The sequence below is a fragment of the Phaenicophaeus curvirostris genome, chromosome 1, assembly GCF_032191515.1.
Source record: "Phaenicophaeus curvirostris isolate KB17595 chromosome 1, BPBGC_Pcur_1.0, whole genome shotgun sequence".
Classification (NCBI taxonomy): domain Eukaryota; kingdom Metazoa; phylum Chordata; class Aves; order Cuculiformes; family Cuculidae; genus Phaenicophaeus; species Phaenicophaeus curvirostris.
The window spans coordinates 39166411-39186743 of NC_091392.1; the positions used below are offsets into that span (position 1 = coordinate 39166411).

A 20333-nucleotide genomic window follows, 5' to 3' on the forward strand; every position below is an offset into this window, starting at 1 on the left:
CCAAATAGGCTGTTATTTGGAGCAGTCCTAAATTGTACTGTCTAAATGAAAGAATAGAATCTTTATTTTGTAAATGAAAACAGTTTAAAGTTGTAAATATTCCTGTGGATATGTATCATTTTTGTATAAATAAATTCTGATTAGTTGAGTCTGCATGGGTATTTTTTTAACATTTTCAGGATTTTATGTATTTTGTAATTTGTATATTCATTGATTTTCAAATGGCAAAATTTGCTGTCATTATCCTGCACATCAGTCTTGCTTTAAAATCCCAACTCTCTTTTGCCCTTATGAAGAACAAAAGGCCTGAAAAGGCAGGCAGTGTGCACAGGCTGACACCGCTGCTGGATCTAACTGCCTGAAGCATTAGTTTTAAGTGAATTATCTTGCTTTTGGCAGTCAAGACGCTACCCACTCTCATTACCAAAATTGATGTCTGTGCTACAAAAACTATTACCATCTTCCTGCCCTCCGGTCTTTCTTTAACTGCGTTGTGCTTTCTTGTTCTTTGTTTTCTGTTCCCTCTTCCCCAGCCCCCCCGAACAAAAAGCCTGTGCTTTCTTGGGTTCGTGGTGTTTGTTTTCTGCAAAGTCCTTCCACAACCAGGTGTGGAACTGAAACACAGCTTGCAGACAGAGTGCAGCAACCCAAAAAATTGCTCCTGAGCCAGTCCCACCAAGATGGAACACACCAGGCAGCGGGGGTTTGATCTCCTGAAGCTATTACCAAGCCCAGGGGAATGACAGTCCGTCTGAGCTTCAGCCCAGGAATAATCTAGATTCCCTAAGCCAGTGTAATATTTTTGTGAGGATTTTTACTCACTTCCCCCTCTTCAGCCACAAATACGTGAATTTACTTATCCCAGTGCTGTGGTCCTTTTCTGTCTTTTGAAAAAAAAAGAAACCCCATCATCCTACTCCTCTTAATTATCCCAGTATTCAAGCCTGTTTTTTAAAATACATCCTTCAGCTCATGGTTACGGATAGATGTACCCGTGGCAAGGAAAGCATCCTAAGAAACCATCATTCTGAAGAATTAAAGGAGTAGGTCTGTGTGAAGGTCAAACGAAGGGTGTTTCATTAATAAATTCTTTTGCAAAATCCAGTTCTGCTGTACCTATTGAAGTATGCCTGAATCATACAGTTTCTGTTGACCTAAGTATTTTAGCAGCGCCTGTAAGGGAGAGATTTGTCTGTCACGTTAGTTATGCTGCCTCCTTGTACTTCTCTGACAGATACTTGAAAGCAGGTTTTTTGATAACTTGCAGTAACAGCATAAAGAGTTTTGCTTCTTTGCATGTTTTTGATGGGGATGCGTCTCCTAATCCTGGCTGACACAGCAACATGGACGTGCCTTTGTAACACAGATCCAGTATGAATTGGGTCACTTACTAAGAAAAAGAATCAGAACAGGTTTTATTGGTTAAAATGACATTTCTGCTTTATTGAGAACGCCAGAATACTGGTCTGAAAGAAGCTTTGGTGCAAACTCCTTGGTATTTGTTAAATTAAACTGCAATAAGCTCCTTCATCTGGAAGATGGATGTGCAGCTCAGGCTAGTTTGGGAAGTGACAAAAACTGCAAATTGAGAGTGCTGTACCATTTGACACCTTAAGAAAATGCTTAGCAAGTTAATTGCTCCAATTTAAAATCCTTCATAAGGTTCATTTGCATCTGGCTTTTGGAAATGTGTTTGATCAAACACTAGAATACGATGCTTTCAAGTACTGACTGAACTAGAAATCGTGAGCTAGGGTAGAGAGATGCAAGCGCAGCTGTGGGACAGGGTGGGAAGAAAAGAAGTAAAGATAAGACAAGATAAGAGCATGAATGATTTTATTAATGTTAACACGTACATTGCTTGTGTTCCTCGGGTTTTTTCCTCATCTCTGCTTCTCAGATGTTGATGCTTATGTTATCGGGTTCAGTAGAAATTGCATAAAATGATCTAAATGAATTTCAGATGATGAAATTCCAGTACATAAAGGGTGTCTACCAAGAGGATGGAGTCTTCCTTTTTTACAAGGAGTCCCATGGAAAAGACAAGGGGTAATGGGTCTAAGTTGCTCCTGGGGAGATTCCAATTGGATTCCAGAAGAAAATTTTTCACCATAAGAACAGTTTAACAGTGGAATAATCTCCCCAGGGAAGTGGTAGGTTCCTCTACACTGGGCACTTTTAAGGCCCAGGTTGATAGGGTGCTGGGCATCTCATTTAAACTATAGATCATCTAAACAGGCCGGACCAGGTGATCCTTGAGGTCCCTTCCAACCTAGCATTCTATGAAATTGTGAATACAGACCCGGTGGCCTAAATGATCTTGAAGTTCCTGCTGATCTCTAGCTGCAGCTATACAATCTTCACTAAATGAATGGAAGAGGAGAGGAAATAAAGGGACATATTTAAAGTATAAAACTATTAAAATTGAAGTCACTAGAATAACTAGCATAAACTACGTAATTAGCTAACACGACTTTTGTCCAAACAGGTGTCGAGACACAGCCAGAACAGCAATAAGTTGTTCCTTTGACACTTTTCTGGAAGTCCTACTCCAGCCAGGAGTGCACTCCTTAGCAGCCAGGCTTCCCATGGCCTTTCCAAACCCTGCTCAGAGCTGTGTTGACATTTAACAAAGTCATTTGCTGCTGCCACACTGGCAGTGACAGCCTGCTGTTTCCCACAGCACTGGCTGAATTGTTGTGGTGAGTGTAACCCAGAGTGCACAGTGGTGTTTGTGACTCCATCATGCTGGATATTTCCAACCCTGGAGCAAGTCTCATCCACGCATTTGCCTCAGAGTAAACACTTTACCAAACCATCCAAAGCCAAAAGCCGACGGTTGGAATCACAGAATTGTTTGGTTGGAAAAGACCATTGAGACCACAGAGTCCAACCAGACCTGTCCACTACTAAACCACATCCCTGAGCACCTCATCTACTCATCTTTTAAATACCTCCAGGGATGGGGACTCAACCACCTCCCTGGACAGCCTGTGCCACTGCCTGAGAACCCTTGTGGCAAACACGCTTTTCCTGTTATTTAATCCGAACATCCCCTGGTGCACCTTGAGGCCATTTCTTCTCAAAAGCTTTTGTGCTTGTGATGTTGGAAGGTGACACATTCCCATTTCCTTGTGGAGAACAGCAGCAGGTGTTTGGAGGCTCGCATTCTGCTCTGGATGGACATGGGCTTGTTGTGTCCTGAGTCCTGCACTTGGGACACAACAACCCAGTGCAGTGCTACAGGCTTGGGAAGAGTGGCTAGAAAGTTGCCTGGAGGAGAAAGACCTGTGGGTGTTGGTTGACAGCGACTGAACATGAGCCAGCAGTGTGCCCAGGTGGCCAAGAAGGCCAATGGCATCTTGGCTTGTATCAGAAACGGTGTGACCAGCAGGTCCAGGGAGGTTATTCTCCCTCTGTACTCGGCACTGGTGAGACCGCTCCTCGAATCCTGTGTTCAGTTCTGGGCCCCTCACCACAAGAAGGATGTTGAGGCTCTGGAGCGAGTCCAGAGAAGAGCAACGAAGCTGGTGAAGGGGCTGGAGAACAGGCCTTATGAGGAGCGGCTGAGAGAGCTGGGGTTGTTTAGCCTGGAGAATAGGAGGCTGAGGGGAGACCTCATTGCTCTCTACAACTACCTGAAAGGAGGTTTTGGAGAGGAGGGTGCTGGCCTCTTCTCCCAAGTGACAGGGGACAGGACAAGAGGGAATGGCTTCAAGCTCCGCCAGGGGAGGTTCAGGCTGGACATTAGGAAAAAATTCTTCACAGAAAGGGTCATTGGGCACTGGAACAGGCTGCCCAGGGAGGTGGTTGAGTCTCCATCCCTGGAGGCGTTTAAAAGGCGGGTGGATGCGGTGCTCGGGGATCTGGTTCACGGTCACGGTGCGGCTCGTTGATCTCCAGGCCCTTTCGAGCCCCGCGCTGCCTCCACGGACAGAGCCCCGCCCCCCCGGCCCCGCCCCTATAGGCCCCGCCCCTCTCGCTCCGTGTCGCGCGCAGGCGCCGGGGCGGGGCCGAGCGCAGGGGGCGGGGTCGCGAACTCTGACCTCCGGGAACCGCCGCCTCCGCCGCCAAATAAACCCCGCCGGACAGGGCCCCGCCAGGTGAGTGACTCCCCCGGCCGCGCCCTTGGCTCCGCGGGCCCCGTCCCGGCGCTCCCTCTCCCCCTGTTCTTTCTTCCCTTCCACCGCCCCCCGCAGCGCCGCCCCGGCGCCCCCCGACCTTTCACCCACAGGAACCGCTTGGCGCCTCGCGCCGCTTCCCGTGAAGGAAGGAGGACGGAGCGGGTGGGGGTGGGGGGCGGCCCCTCCCCTCCCGCTGCGCGCGGGGCCGCGGGCGCGAGGCGGCGGGCGGGGCCGCGCGCGTGCCGGGAGCGCACCCCCCCCCCCCCCCCTCCCCCGGGCAGCCATTTTGTGTCGGGGGGGATTGAGGGGGGCGCTGCGAATCCCACCCCCAGTCCCCGCTCTGGGCTGGAGGTGTGCGCTGTGTGACAGCTGAGCGGCTCCCTGCTTTTCGTGGAATCACAGGAAGGTTCGGGTCGGAAGGGACCTGAAAGATCATCCAATTCCTGATCCCGAAATTGCTAGTCAATAAACTCTCTAAGGCTCATTTTGGGGTTTTAGAAAACAAGCGTCCTTCCTCAGGCCTAGGCAACACCAGGGAGAGAGCTCCATCAGTCCTGCAGTGACACAAGAGCTTGTTACAGAATGTATTTCCCACTTGCTTGTATCTGCATTAATTTTCTAAGAAGTCTTATGCATTTTCTGTTACTTTCCAAGCACTACTTTTAATGTTGTTGTGAACTTAACAGTAGTGAAACCTCTTGTTGATTTGGAGCTGGCTCCAGCTCTGCCTGACCTTGTGTTTGAGACAGGGAAAGACTGCGAACAGGCGATTACAGAGTAAGAGGCATCTGCTCAGCACAGATCATAGTTCACATAAGATGTTACCTTCTTCGAAGAATGAACGGTGTCTGGAAAAACACTGCTTTAAAGAGAACACACTATCAGAGGGATTCTTTCCAACTTTTTTAAAAAAATGCAATCACTTAGATGGAGCTTAACTCTAGCTTAAAACAAAGATATTCAGCCTTTTCTAATAATAACTACTTCTTCCATCATTCCACCACACCCCACCCCCTGCCATTAGCAGGGACACCTCTGACCAGATCTGGTTGCTTAAAGCCTCATCCAACCTGGGCTGTGAACATTTCCAGGGATGGGGCATTGACAACTTCCCTGGGCAACCTGTGCCCTTGCAATAAAACATTTCATAGAATCACTAGGTTGAAAAAGACCTCTTAGATTATCGAGTCCAACCATTCCTATCCACCAGTAAACCATGGCCCTGAGCACCTGGTCTCTTAAATACCTCCAGGGATGGTGACTCAACCACTTCCCTGGGCAGCCTGTTCAGTGCTCAATGGCCCTTTGTGTGAAAATTTTTTTCCTGATATCCAGTCTGAACCTCCCCTGGCGAACCTTGAGGCCATTGCCCCTTGTCCTGTCACCTGGGAGAAGAGGCCAGCTCCCTCCTCTCTACAACCTCCTTTCAGCTAGTTGTAGAGAGCAATGAGGTCTCCCCTCACCCTCCTCTTCCCCAGGCTAAACAACCCCCGCTCTCTCAGCCGCTCCTCGCAAGGCTTGTTCTCCAGCTCCTTCACTGCTTCATTGCTCTTCTCTGGACACGCTCCAAAGCCTCAACATCCTTGTAGTGAGGGGCCCAGAACTGAACACAGTACTCGAGGTGTGGTCTCACCAGTACCAAGTACAGGGGCAGGTTAACCTTAACTTCTTCCTAGCTGAGTGAGGTTTGTGAGTTCCTTCTTTTCTCTGCTGGAGTATGTTGTCTGATGTGTGAAAAGCACAGGCCTGTATTGCAGGATGAACTTGGATTTGCAGGTTATGGAGGGAAGAGAAAAAATGGCATGTATTGTGTAAATAAACTTGCGCTACGAGAGGAAAAAGTCTTGATACTGGTTTTACTGCAGGTGGCGAGCAATTCAGATAGTTTTCTGTAGGACAGTTTCCTGGTTTTGAAATCAGCATTGTATAAGTAAAAATAGCAGTATTAATGGGGAGGCAAAACATCACATTACTGTGCAGGTTGATGCAGTATTCATCTGGTAACTCTTCTGTGCTTTGTAATTTTGGAAGGCTTTTTCTATAACAGCGTTTCTATCTGAAAATAGGTTTATAAATATTCCTCCCCTTTAGTCCACGGTAACCGGTTGTGACATGAGATGTCCAACAAAGCATTGAGCCCACAGCTTACTCCTTGCTGTACAGCTTTCCTCAGGTATGCTTGTTTGAGGGAAATCATAAGGTCTGTGAAATGCTTGACTGCTTCTGCCTGTAGCTCTTTCTCCAGAGACATTGCAGACCCTCTCTTATGACAGGACCAGGTATTTTTGTGTATTTTCAGCTGTCTGTGCTCACATGCACGATATGTGAGGAACATAACTGGTGTCCCCTGGTGGGATGCATGATCCCGAAATGCCTTTGCAGTTAGCGCCGACTGCTCTGGCTGGATGATTGCGCACTGCTTGCTGAGTCTCTTGCATTCTCCCATGGATCAAGTTGCTTATCACAGAAGAGAGCTTCCTTAAACTAGCTTTAGCTTTTCCCCTCAATTCTTATTAATATTTCTGTTTCTCTTGCTGGCTGTATTTTCTTGTGAGATGTTTCCTTGAAGGGAACAAGTTTGATAGGAGTTTTGATGTCCTGAAGAATAGCCATAGCCCAGATTGTGGGAAGGGAAGGAGGACTGCTCTTTTTCTAAAGCCTGCCTTGATTTTTCTGGTGGAGTTTCTTGGCCTCTGTTGACAAAGCCCTAAGTAATGTGTGTAAATCTGAAGCTGGCTTTGCTATAGGGGAAAAGGGATTGGATCACATGACCTCCAGAAGTATCTTTCGACACAAATCGTTTCGTGATTGTATTCTGTTATTAAAGGTGAATGGGGGGAGGGACACATGGGGAACCAAAACCAAACAAAACCCCACTGATGCTGTAGCATCTATTTAAATAGTTGACACGCACAATATAATTACAGAGCGCTTAAAGTTGATGTGCTTGTCCAGTGAAAACTGTCTTTTGTCTGTAATGTGAAATCTAAATACTTACACAGGTAAGATCAGTTTATGTGTTCCCTATGCTGATACTCAATTTTCCCTTTGATATATTGTGTGCTCATTGTGTTATAAAATTGAAGTTTGTGCAGCCAGTGAAATTGCTGGAGTTCCCTTAACGTTCATGAAGGCAAGCAGTCTCCCTAAATAAAGGAACCTGTGTCAAATGCCTGGGCCAAAATATGTGAAAAAACCCAGCATCCTTTGCTTGAGGTAGAGAGTTTAACTGTGGAGAAGGAATAGAGCAGTGTCAAATCTTTAGCTTGTACATGTTTGTTCTGTTGGCAGACAAAGCATGGGTCTCAGCTGGCAGTGCTGCAGCTAGCTGAGGGTTTGTGTGCCTTTCCTGCTGCAGCCACCACCCTGGCTTAGGCAGATTTAATAGTAAGCTTTGCTAACTCGAATTATTTTGGTTGCTAAAGCTCAGGGAGCTTTCATGTTAGTGTCTGCTTTCCCAGACCTGTGAGGGTGTTGCCATCACTGCGAGGAAGTGGTGAGTAGCTGGGGCGGGTGTGGGGGCTGCAGGCCCTGGCTGGCACAGCTGTCTGTGGATGCTCTTTTGTCACATTCAGGCTGCGGCAGGCAACCCAACAGTGACCCTTGGGGAAAACTAAACAAATCTAAGTCACTTTGTGGTAATTTTTTAAAATAATTTTTTTCTCAGTGCTGTTTCGAGCTGCTTGTAGCACTAAACTTCTGCCTGCACATTATTGGCATAAGGTAAGCTGTTCAAACAGTAATTCATCAGTGTGAGAATGATGGATAAAACTGCAAAGGTACAGTTAATCAAATTCTTGCTCTTGTGCATGCAGACTTGTCCATATTTTTACCCTTCAGTCAGCAGCTTTTGATTCCAGAGATTACTGTGTTAGATACTACTTGCCAAACCCTTAAAGGAATAAAGGACTTATTTTCTGAAGAATCAAACTCTTACTTTCTAATTTTATGAGACTGCAAGGTTGCTTGTGCTTTCTGAGCAAGTCCTATGTATCTTATGATGCAGTGCTGCAGACTTTGTAAGGAAGCACATTCCTTGCTGAAGAATCATTGTCTGAGAACTACCTTTCTGTATCAATATTTAGATTAAATTTGTTGGTTTGTCTGTGTCTCCTCTGAAAGGCTATTCAAATTTGTTTAACTTGAGTTAATTTTGTTCCACTTGTAGTGGGACAGGCTGGACCAAGCTAAGTATTTGACTGCCTTTGTAGGAAATGAAACTAGAAACTTAAAAAATATAAGCTACCAAAAACTAAAGCCAAACCCTCTGCTATTGTCATATTAGTTATAATTAATAGTTATTTCATTCCAAATAAGTTGTTGCTATTTATAGCTTAGCAGTAACTTCATGGCATGAAAACTATTTGTTTTGGTAATATGTTTCCTTTGAAGTAGTAGCAGGACAGTGTAAGTGTCAACGTGACGAGTGCTTTCACTCCTCAATGACTTAATCTGAATATTTTTTCCAAGAGTGCTTCACAGACCTGTTTATGGGAATTTATAGGGAAAAAAACAAAACCCAAACCAAAAAACCCCACAAACCAAAATGCACAAACACCCCCTCTAACAAAGTCTAATCTTGTGGAGTTGATTTAAAAAAAAACAACCAAGAACCAAAACTAACCCAGGGAAGAGGAAGGTGATGCCATTTATAAGGGGATGTTTTTATCTGAAGCAATGTCAACACCGATTTACAGGAAGGATCTTTGTGAAACTCAGGGTTTTTTTTCTGGAGGAAGTTTCTGTGTATATGAATATGTGCAAGTAGTAAGGGGAGAGTTGTTAGGATTACTGTTGAATTGGTCTGAAAGTCCTTTCCACAGTGTATCTTCATGTATCACCGACCTTGTCCGTGGCTGTAGTTTGGTGAACGCTCCAAGCAGTCATGTCACACCGCACTTATATGGGCAGTTTGGTGTTGTGCATGAGCTGGTGTGACAATGCAGGCTTTTTCCAAAAGAAATGGTTGTATTTTTGCTACTACCTGCTTTTTTTGTTACATATGCCAATTGTTAGCTGCAGGGTCAGTTAATTCAGAAGATGAGCTTACCTCACAGCTGTACAACCATGAGGTCAATTGCAGAGGGGACAAAGATGTCAACCAGGAGTGGAGCTACTACTCCTCTTCGTGAGGTGCTGTAGTTGTACTGTAGTGGGTGTAGTGCCTCATTGTGTTTGGAGAGAAGGGTTCACACTCGCTATGCTGTTTTAGGGTAGTGTATGTGCGCAGGGTAGGAGAATGGACCCAGCTGATTCTAATCCAGCAAAGGGGGAAGTCTTCAACCAGATGAACTTCCTGGTGGGTTCATTGTGCATCTTCAGCTCTGGCACAGGGAACAAGTTTGCGTTTTTTCCTTCCTGTACTGACGCAGACTCTGGCTGACATTACAGAGGGCAGCTTGACCTGATTAAGAGACTGTCTGTAGCTAGCTCTGGCATGTAGCCAGAAATGGTGTGAGTGGACTCAGCTTGCAGGCAGCCCCCTTGCCTTCCCTCGTCGTTCTTGTCCCCTGTTGTTTGTAGGGCTTGTGAGCTGAGTCAGCTCTCTAGCTGCTCAGTCATGTTCTAGAGGTGGTGTGATAAAAGCAACAGGATTCCAGGCCTAAAGGCGAGACTGTCCCTTTGGTGGCCCAAACTGTAGGCATGACGCGACAGTCTTTTCAAAATACATCCTGGCAATTCCGTTCTCTCACCTCTCCTGCCGCTGTGGCACTCGCTTACATGAAAGTGCAGCGAGAGTGATGCTGCTAAATTAATTGTACAGGCATGCCCACAAATGCTTTTCTTTGTTTATTGCTGTGTGCCTTTTAATTACTCCCTTATGCTTTTACAAGCGTGTCATCTTCCCATGCTTGCCTGCAGGTTTAGCTGCTTTAGTTTCCTGTGGTTACCTGTCTGTTACATATTACTCTATAAATCCTGAAGTCATGCAAATTTAATAAACAGTATCTAACTGGGTGTAGAGTCACATAAATATTCCCTAGTTCATTGATAAAGAACATGTTACTTTTTTAAATCTGCCAGCTGTTCTACCATCTTGAGCAATATGGCTCATAGAATGATAAATCCATGGTTACCTCATTTAGCTTGCCACATTCATTGAGCTTTTCTTATATGAAGCATTGAACAGAGTAGCGTTATTTGTTTCGCTAATGTGTTTGGATTCCTTGTTTTAACTCACTGTCTATAAAGCTTTGCAGAACATTGTTCTGAAGACTAAAGAAATCTTAGAGTTAGGAGTTCTGTTACTTGTTTTAAGTACTGGCACTTCTAATCATAGAGAGATTGTTAAGTACTTTCTATTTTATGTGTAGATATTTATTAAACAAGTTTGGCACAGGTTATGCTGAATTCTTAGTTAGTACACGATGAGTTTGAGAATGGAAATGAGGTCTAGTTTCCATTTTAAGGTACAGAACAGCTGTAAGCCCAGTAAGATGACCTGAGCTAAAATAGCACATCCTTAGCTTATTTTCTGAGATGTGCTGAAAATAATTTATTATTGAAGCAGTATGACTAAAGAGATAAGTACAGTTTCGGCTAAGAGGAAATACTTTTCCAGTTAGCTTTCCATTGTATTACCTTTTGAGCTTTCCTAAAATGTCATGTTAATCTTCCTGTATTTCTCTTTACTGTGTTATAAGAACAGAAAGTAAGGTTCACAGTAACTTCTGCAGTCATACGTAGTTAACGTGTCTGTACCTCACCTCAGTAGTATCTAGAAAGTTCTAGTTTAACTTTATTAGTTTAAATGTGCATCTGACTTTTCTATAGGTAAATTTATTCCAGGAAAGACCCCTGTGTCAACACACATTCCATACATACACGCAGTCATTACCAGAATGCGTTCCATACATACAGAGTCAAACTTGTTTGACAGTCCCAACAGAGTAAGGTAAACGACTCAAATTTTACAAGCATAATTTTTGTAACAGTAAAACAACACTGGCCAGAGTTTTTTAAAGGTAAACCAAAGATCTCTGGGGTGGACAGAATTTTCTCACGTTTTATCATCATACTAATGTGGTTTGTTCTTACTCGTTTCAAGGTTGTTAAATTAGAATCAAGGTACTCTGTGGTGGGGCAGCTATTCCAGCAGTGCAGTGTAATACAACAAGAGATGTTACCATTTATATTAAATGATGAGTCCAAACATAAATATTTTTCCGGCTGCTGCTGTTGACATCCTTAGTCTACACTGGTATAATATTTTGAAATATTATTAGTAGGGACTTCTTACAATTAAGTTGTGTAGCTTTTGTCTCTGGAGAAGGGTGCAAGTTAAAAGTTGATGTCTTCTGGGTATAGCTGTACTTTAGGAGATGTTTGTGCTTCTGATTACTGACCCTCAAATCTGCTGGCTGCTCTTGTGGGAATGTTTCCTAACCCATTTCAATGAAGTGAGCCAAGAATAATTTTAAAAGTAAGTCTTTCCTAAGTTATTTTGACTAAAACATTGAAAAAAATCTTGGAAAATGAAAAGTGATGAAGAAGTAAAGAGTGGTCAAATTGGTGCGAGCTAGTGAAAATTTTTTCTATCAAATTGGATTGGAGGGCTGCGGTTTTGAAAGGAACAGGTGGATATATAATTCTGTCTCTCCACGTGTTAGTTTATTTTTCAAAGTTTTTTGAAAGAGCTTTATCTTTTAATTTAATTATGGGGAAAGTAATACTGTGAAGCGTGCAAGAAATAATTTTGGAAACAAATGTCAGTGATTATACTTGTAAAGCAGGTTTAATTAATATAAATACAGATGCTAAAATTTGTGTTATTCTTTACCTAGAGCAACATAAGAAAAGCCTTACTGTGTTGGCTATCTTCTAAGAAAGTGATGTTTCCCTGGCCCCAGAAATTTAACACTAATGAGAATACACAAAAGAATCATCACAGTCTGAGAGAATACAAGGGAACAAAAGTAGAATATATCAGATGGTTGGAGTGGCGGTGGATCTAATCATTTGGCAGTCTGAATTCTGTCAGTTTTGACATTGCTGTCAGCCACACACCTCCATTAAGACAAGTTGAGGGAAGGTTATGTATTTGTTCTGTAGAGTTTTAGGAAAAGTATCTCTACTCTTAATGTCAGATCTGCAGAAAGTTGTATAAGGAAGTAAAAGCTGAAGCAGCGAACAGTATCATTAGCTAAGTGGTCATGGTACGTAGCATTTCTTATTGCTACATTTTTCAGAACCTTCATGGTAAAAGGACAGGCAAGGATCTTAAGCTGATGTGAAAAAGGGAAACCAATACAGCAGTTAAGCAGTAATTGCTGTAAGCAACTATAGACTCACTGGATGAAACAGTGAGCAAAGAAAATAATTTTTGCAGGAGTATTCAAAGTGAGATATGAATGAGGTGAAATTTAATTGGACACTGTTAGCAGACACCTTAGTGCTTCATGTATTCGTGGGAGCCTTGGCTCTTCTTCCCCCTCATGAAGCAATAACAGAACTGTAATACTATTACAGTTCTTTTAATTGTGAGACATTACAAAGAAGATCCTAAAAGTACATGCAGTTTTTTTCATGTTGTTTTCTCTGGTCTCTTTTTTAATTTCAGCTCTTATAATTTCGTCATTCTAGATTACTTTAGAAAGGAAATATAAATGTGGTTAGCAGTCTTTAACAAACATCTGGATAAAGTTTGGTTTATCTCGATTTGTCTCATTCCCTTGGAAAGGAGAACAAAGCATTCTGAAGCAAGAAACCTTCAATTATTTGACTCTATCTACTACTTGCCTATACCGGCAATAAAAATATTTCTTCTATGTTACCTGATGTGTCCTTTGAAGATGTGTGGCATAGTTTGGACAAGTGTCAAAAAAAGAAGCGTTTCTGAAATCAGAAAGTTTCACATTAGATGAGAACACCTTGAAGATTACTTCCAGTTGTTGAAGATGAAAACTTGGACTGTGACAATAGTCATTTAAGTCTTTTTCTTTACTAGGAAATGAAGTTTTGTTCTAAAGTGTTCAATTTATATTTCCCCCTTTCAGATAACTCCAAGTTTAGAATATATTTATCGTTTCACATGAAACAATTCAGCCTTTGGGAATATTGCCTGGAGTAGCTTGAGAAAAGAAGCTTTTAAGAACATGAAAAACACACTAAATTTGTAAGTTTACATAACAGAACTAATAATAGCGACACACTTTTTCCACTTAATTCTTTGCAGGGATCTCTAAAGATCAAACTAAAGGGTAAGAAGGAAATGTGCAGGCAGTGGAAGCAGAGACAGGTGTCCTGGGAAGAGTACCTGTTGTGTAAGGTTGACATCAGAAAGGCCAAGGCACAGCTAGAGCTAAAGTTGTCAAGGGATGCAAAGAATAATAATGAGGGCTTCTACAGGTCTGCCAGCCAGAAAAGGAAGGTCAGAGAAAGCATAGCCCTTGTGGTTAACACAGAAAGCTGGACATGAGCTGGCAATGTGGGCTTGCAGCCCACAAGGCCAGCTGGGCTGCATCAAAAGAACTGTGGCCAGCAGGTCAAGGGAGATGATTCTTCCTCTCTACCTTGCTCTGGTGAGACCCCAGCTGGAATACTGTGTCCAGTTCTGGAATCCGCAGCACAGGAAAGACATAGACCTGTTGGAGCAGGTCCAGAGGAGGGACACAGAAATGATTACAGGGGTGGACTGCCTCTCCTGTGAAGATGAGGCTGAGAGAGCTGGGGTTGGTCAGCTTGGGGAAGGCTCCAGGGGGACCTTATTGCAGCCTTTCAATACTTAAAAGGGACTTAAAAGAAAGATGGGGACAAACTTTTTAGCTGAGCCTGTTGTGACAGTACAAGGGGCAATGATTTTAAACTAAAAGGAGGTAGATTTGAACTAAATACAAGGAGGAAATTTTTTACAATGAGGGTAGTGAAACAACAGGACAGGTTGTGCAAAGAAGTCTTGGATGCTCCATCCCTGGAAACATTCAAAGTGAGGTTGGATGGAGCTCTGAGCAACCCCCTCTAGTTGAAGATGTCCCTGCTTGTTGCAGGGGGGTTGGAGCAGGTGACCTTTAAAGGTCCCTTCCACCCGAACCATTCTATGATTAATTCAGTAGGGTGTTTGAGCAATGCTGACTTTTCTTATGACCACTGTTAAAGCCTCACCAGTGTTTCAGACTGGTTTTCTGCTTCTAAGAATTTGAATCGGTGTTTAAGAGCTGTAATGGGTTGACTGCTAAGAAGTATTAATTTGCCAGTTGTTCTTCTGTACACAAAGGAATTTCAGCTGCTGAAATGAAGCCAGCATAAGACCATATCCTGGTAATTAGTATAACAGCATAGATCAGGCCTGATGTACATCAGTCTTAAGAAGTCACTGTGTTAAAAAACAAAATTACCAAAGAGATATATTGGTATTCGTCTATTTTAAACAACCAGTTTAGTTTTGTTTACAGGCTTGTTTCACTACAGAAGACTGAAAATGCAATATTGCAACAGTGTAAAAGCACCAGTACATTTTATGCCTAAAATAGGACCTAACAGTTGGCAAGTCAAAGCAATTAAAGTTTCACAGCTTCTACTTAAATGTGTTAATCACCATTTATAAGTCAACGACTTTACACCTCTGCCATGTATCCTCAAAAACATGTAATCACAAGCTCAATACCCTGAAAAACTGAATTTGCAATGGAATAAATAAGTAGGGTTTTACCAGAACGATGGTGCTTCATGCAAAAAAACCTCAACTATATGTATTTTTTATTATTATTTAGTGATGCCTTTGAATGACAAAATCTTCCAACAGAAAAATGTGAAGAGCTAATACCCACTTGCTTTTGTTCAAGTGATAGCTTTTCTAAAAAGACTCCAGTAGAATGATTAATGTCACATCAAAGGAGGACTCAAATCACCAAGTTCTAATGCCTGCATGAAAATGCAGAAAAACCGAGGACACTTTTCTAATGCATCAATCACTGTTATAAACACTAAAAAACCACTACTTTTGTAGCTCTTCCTTAATGCAGCAGTTTTCTGTTGGTCGTGATATGAATTATATCTGGGAAAGAGCCTCATTATTGTGTTAGTCAGAGATTTTTGTAATGATTGTAAGGGTTTACTAAAAAATTCTGTCTCTTCAGTTATCCCACTTAAGTTCCAGAAATTGATTTTTTTCTAACATATGTACACACACATGCCTACCCACTTCATGCTATCACAATGCTTTCATTGTGATATTTTTCTACACAATTGATTTCTGCATACAGGTTATAATACTTCCCTGTCAAAGGTAGTTTGCTTAGTATTTTTCTTGATTACCAACATGATTTTCAGGGCTATGTTCTAAGTTATCAAGAGCTGTTGTGTACAGCATTTCTACCAGCTTCTCTCCAGAAATTATCTATTGCTGCTAGTAACACTGTAATAGTAATGCAGTTGTAGCAATAAGTGAGAGTGTTAAGGTTTTTATTTAAGTAGTGGTCTGAGTTAAGGAAACAACATGTTAATAGTCTGTGCAAACGATTAAAATATTCTGTTGGTTTTACATGGCAACTCTTTATTGTGGTCTGACCACAGTAGTTGCAGATTCTTACTGAAGTGACTATATTCCTTCTCTGTTGTGTGTGCCCCATGTGCTCATGCTCAGATGATTTGTCTGGCTTTGACAGTTAGTTCTGTATCCACGGACAGAAGAGTTTCTTGTGCTTATTCCAGGCAGTGTGGAGAGGTAGGAGAGCCTCAACCAATTCTCCACATTCTTCTTCATCACAAGAGTTCAGTTTTGTTTGCATGCTTGAAGTACTTTGTTCACACAAGTCTAGTTCAAATAAGCAGATGGCTCTTTTACATAAACCTTCAAAAAGTCACTTCTAATGGCTTATGCATCTCTGAAAGTTGGTTTTCCTATGGCTGGAGCATCATAGTTTAATACATGTCTATTCCTTTACTGCTTTACTGCAAGATAAAACATGTTAGTTTAAATTGCTTTCCGTTTCTAAGGTAACTTGTTTTACTAAAACATCTTGGCTGTGAGGGCAGTCACAAATGGTTTCAGAGAAGTAACTATCAGGTGCAAAGAAATTCCTTAAAACACACACCTCTTGGTTCTGAAGGTCCATCTTTGCACTGCAGAAGTGCACCCTCAATGATGGACACTTAAGTGTTTGTTGAGGACTTTTTTTTTTTCCTGAGAGCTGTGCCATTTACAACTCATACTCTAAAGACTGCAGTTGTGGAGAAAAAACCTTGCAGGTGCTTTGAAGGGAAAGAAGATATTCTTCAAGACCAGAAATATCTGGGTTTGAAGCTCTAGTGAGCACAGATTTCTCTTTCTTGGATTTGAGAAGCATGTTTCCAAGAAAATCTTTTTAACGAGTAGAATTCTTCTGACTAGGGAAGGAGAGGAGTATTGCTTGTTTAGGGAATACTGATCTAGTTAGGCTTTCAGAGTCCATTGTAATTTCATTAGGTTTTTATTTAGCTATCATCACCTTTAAAGCATTTTGATTCTAAACTGTCAGAGAATTTACTTACCCCACTGCCCTTTGAGTTTTCTTTAATTTTGCTTATTTTGGGAACATTTAGACTGCGTTGCCACAACTTAGTACATCTTGGAGGTTGTGGTCAAGTAACCCTCTATTCTGTTCCAATTTCCTTCCTACTTTTTTCTCATTGCAAAAATTCCTTCAAAAATAATACATCATCAAGACAAGGAATCTTTTTTAAAGATAACCTCTTCCACTGCTCTTAAATGTAAAACAGAGAATACTTACATTGCTTCTAACAAGAATAAAGGATGCCTATGGCTAATTCTGGATTTGAGGGAGCTGAGTGTTTTCAATATTTTATTATCTCTGTTTGATAACACTGAATTAATAATCCACTCAATTAATAATGTAAAAATTCCTGTTCTCTCTCCTAGCCATTCATCGTGCTCACAAGAAAGAGATCTTGTTACAGACAGGTGTTAGCACCAATACTGAATTCCTCTGTAACCAGCAAATTCTCCCCGTTCTGTTGGTGAGGACTTGGCAGTATGGCAGAGAACACAAAAGCCCGACATCTTAAAGATGAGACACTATTTAGTTCTGTGGCGGGACTTGAAAAGGTCAGTATCTGTTGACTGGAGGACTAAAATTTACTGAGAGGTTGAAATACTTGTGCTGAAGAGTATTTCTAGTAGAGAATAGAGGGTTAAGCTATACATGAGCTCATGTGCGTGCAGCTTTTATAACTGCACTGCTTTCCTTGCATGGATTTTAAGTGTGGCTTTGGCTATTAAGGTTCTCATAATTAGAAAATAATTCCTTCCTAGAAATAGAGGGTGAGGCAATAAGATAGATCCTTGTCAATCTCCTAATTGTACAATACTTTGACTTAGGACCAGAGGTCTCTACTAGGCTACTTGACCATTGCAAGCATTGCCTGCTTTGTTCTGTGGCTGTATGTTGCTTTTTGTCATCCTCCGTTTCTTGTTTCTTCACCAGGTTAGTCTGTAAGATCGAAAATAAGTGTATTTAAGCTCCAAGGCTCATCTCACAACAATTTATAGAGCTGTGGGAAAGTAGTAAAGGAGACTTCAGATGACTTAAACCAATTTAAATTTCAGCTGCTGCTGAGGAGAGGTCTGATCTGCTGTTCCGCTCCACCATTGGTACAGCACTAGTGTTTGCATGGTAATAAAGCAGATGCAAATCATTCCTTGGGCTGAGAACTGACATGGACAAAAATAAAACTTTGCTGCTGTCTGTGAAGTCACAGATGTACCAGTGCTGGCAGCACAGAGCAAGGTTCAAACTCAGGCCAAGAGATAAATTATGCCTAGCCCTTTTGGTGACAGAATTGTTTTGAGTAAGGTAGTAATGAATCTACTACATTAAAAAGAGAAAACATTTCTTCCTTGTTAAGGCTATGGACAAAGTACTCATAGAGGCTTGGAGTAATCAGAGCTCTCTGTCTTACATGTATTGAGTCTGTGGCAAAAATATTAGTGTGTCGATATGTTAATTTAAAGTAATTGCATGAGAGAGAACATTAGAAGTAATCTTTAATTATAACTTTGCAGTGCCTCAGGCGTGATAGGTGAGAAATTTTTTTATTCTTCCTGTCTGAGTCAATTTCTGCAAAAGGTATTTTCTGCATTTTGCCTTCTGTGGAAGTTCAGTATTTGGCTTCAGGCTTTTACTAGATGAACAATAAATTAAGCTTTTCTATTTACTGTACTGTATTGTTTGTTTCCATGTGCTGCTGAGTTGGTGCAACAAAGCTATGGCAGTAATAATTAGTATTCAGTATTCTTGTTGGAACATGCTAATTCTGCAGGCAAAACCACTAGAGTTTTAGAAAAGCATAAAATAAAGTTAAAGTAGCCATAGGCTCCATTGGTAATTATCACTAACATTGAGAAGGTCATAAATATACTTTTTTTATGGGCAGGATTATAGAGGTGGCTTTTCTGATGGGAAAATAATACTGCTGTGGTCTAGTTTCTTTTGGTAAAATAATGTAGAAGATGCTAGAGATGGTGATTGCGGAGTGGCAGATGTCACTACTGTCTCAAAAGGATGACACAGGGGAACATGTATTCTCCTGGTTTGAACTGCTCAAAATAAGGTTTCTGATGCATAGCTCTTGAAACTAGATGCTTAGTGAAGTAAGGCTTTAAAATTAGATACTCATTTATTGTGTCCTTGATAATATTTGCACAGTAGACCTATGTGGAAGATTTTACAAGTCAAACTACTTGCAGAATATTGGGGATTTTTAGTAATTCCGAGCAACTCTTGTTTGTATGGCATGGAAAACAGTACATATTTGAGTAATGAAATATTCCAGGTAGGAAGGGATGTCAGGAAGTCTCTAGCCCAAAACCCACTCAAAGTAGCATCAGCTCTGAGATCAGACTAGAATTTCAGCATTTTCCTTAGTTTACTTGTAAGTTTTTGCAAATGCTTATCATACACACGCTAGGTCTGGTATATCAGATTGCCACAAAGCAGAAGGTCTTTTTCTGAAATAACTCTGCAAGAAGTATCTTTCTAACCCAGAAGTGTCTGTTTTATTAAATAGTTCTCTAATTTGCTTTGAAGATGTCACACTCTTTTTTTTTAATGAAGTATTATTAATTCCTGGCACCATGTGTGTAAGCAATGCAATGTATTAGAAACATACAGTGGTTTGGGTTGGAAGAGCTCTAAAGATCATCCAGTTCCAGCTCCCCTGCCATGGGCAGGGACACCTTCCCCTAAACCTGGTTGCTCGAAGCCTCATCCAACCTGGCCTTGAACATCTCCATGGGTGGAGCTTCCACAGCTTCACTGGGCAGCTTGTTCCAGTACCTCACCACCTCACAGTAAAAAATTTCTTCCTGATATCTATTTTAAATCTGCCCTCTTTCAGCTTAGAACTGTTACCACTCATCCTTTCCCTGCACTCCCTGATAAAAAGCCCCTCCCCAGCTTTCCTGTAGGCCCCTTTGAGTACTGAAAGGCCAGGCTCTTCTGTATTCTCATTTGTTGCTGATATTTTATTAAAAAAAAAACAACAAAACATCTGATAAAGTACAATGGCTGTCTTGAAAATTTAAGTGCTCTCTCAATAGTGCTTGTGCTGCAGCTTACTGTGTGCAGAAGTCAGTTAATAGAGTGCTCCATTTATTAGATCTTCTAAGGAGATGATGCTTTACTGCTAAGCTTCATTCTCATATGTTTTATTTGTATGCCTGTCATCTTTTGTCTGAATTTAACTAATAGTGCAGCGTGCTGGTGAGTGATTAAGAACGGTCTATAGCACCCAAATATTTCTATAGTCTTCCCTTCCACACATTGATCAGTCTTTAGCGTACTGCTATGCATACTTCCGAGGTCTGCAGTTCTTGCTCCAGTCAAAAAAGATCGCTCCTTCCAATTTTAAGAGCAGAGTGAGCTTCAAAATTAGTTAGTTTTTTCTTTGCGTAGTTGAAAGTTTAGAGGTCTCTGGGGCAGGAGATAGTTCCTAGAAGTTCTAGCTAAATTAAAAGAGTATAAACCACCTAGCTTTTATATACAGCTTATCTACATATTTAACTACTTGCATTAGCATTCTAACTTTTTATGTGGTTATGCAGCCTTGTTCCTGTTTCTGAAATTAATTAATCAATCTTTGGTAATGTATAAAAAATCTTTTAGACTGACAACATTTATTCATGCGTTCATACAGGAAAATGTGTGATGGTATTAAACTTCCTTATAACTTTGACTGCAAAGGCAAGGCTGCATAACTCCAGTTGAAATAAAG

General features: G+C 41.6%; 1 protein-coding gene across 6 annotated transcripts in view; it reads left to right on the plus strand.

Moving 5' to 3' along the window:
* Positions 1-3998: 3998 nt before the first annotated feature.
* NR2C1 (nuclear receptor subfamily 2 group C member 1) overlaps positions 3999-20333 on the plus strand; it is a 49867-nt gene continuing 33532 nt past the window's right edge. The window contains exon 1 of one of the 6 annotated variants that reach the window (XM_069853383.1): positions 3999-4103. Coding sequence is in view for 2 of the 6 variants with exons in the window: in XM_069853363.1 (XP_069709464.1) it covers positions 17095-17166 (72 nt within the window). In the remaining 4 variants the exon portion in view is untranslated. Of the gene's footprint in view, positions 4104-6213; positions 6298-16980; positions 17167-20333 lie in introns of those variants that run through there. The other 5 variants (XM_069853373.1, XM_069853391.1, XM_069853411.1 and 2 more) reach the window with 5 other exon arrangements.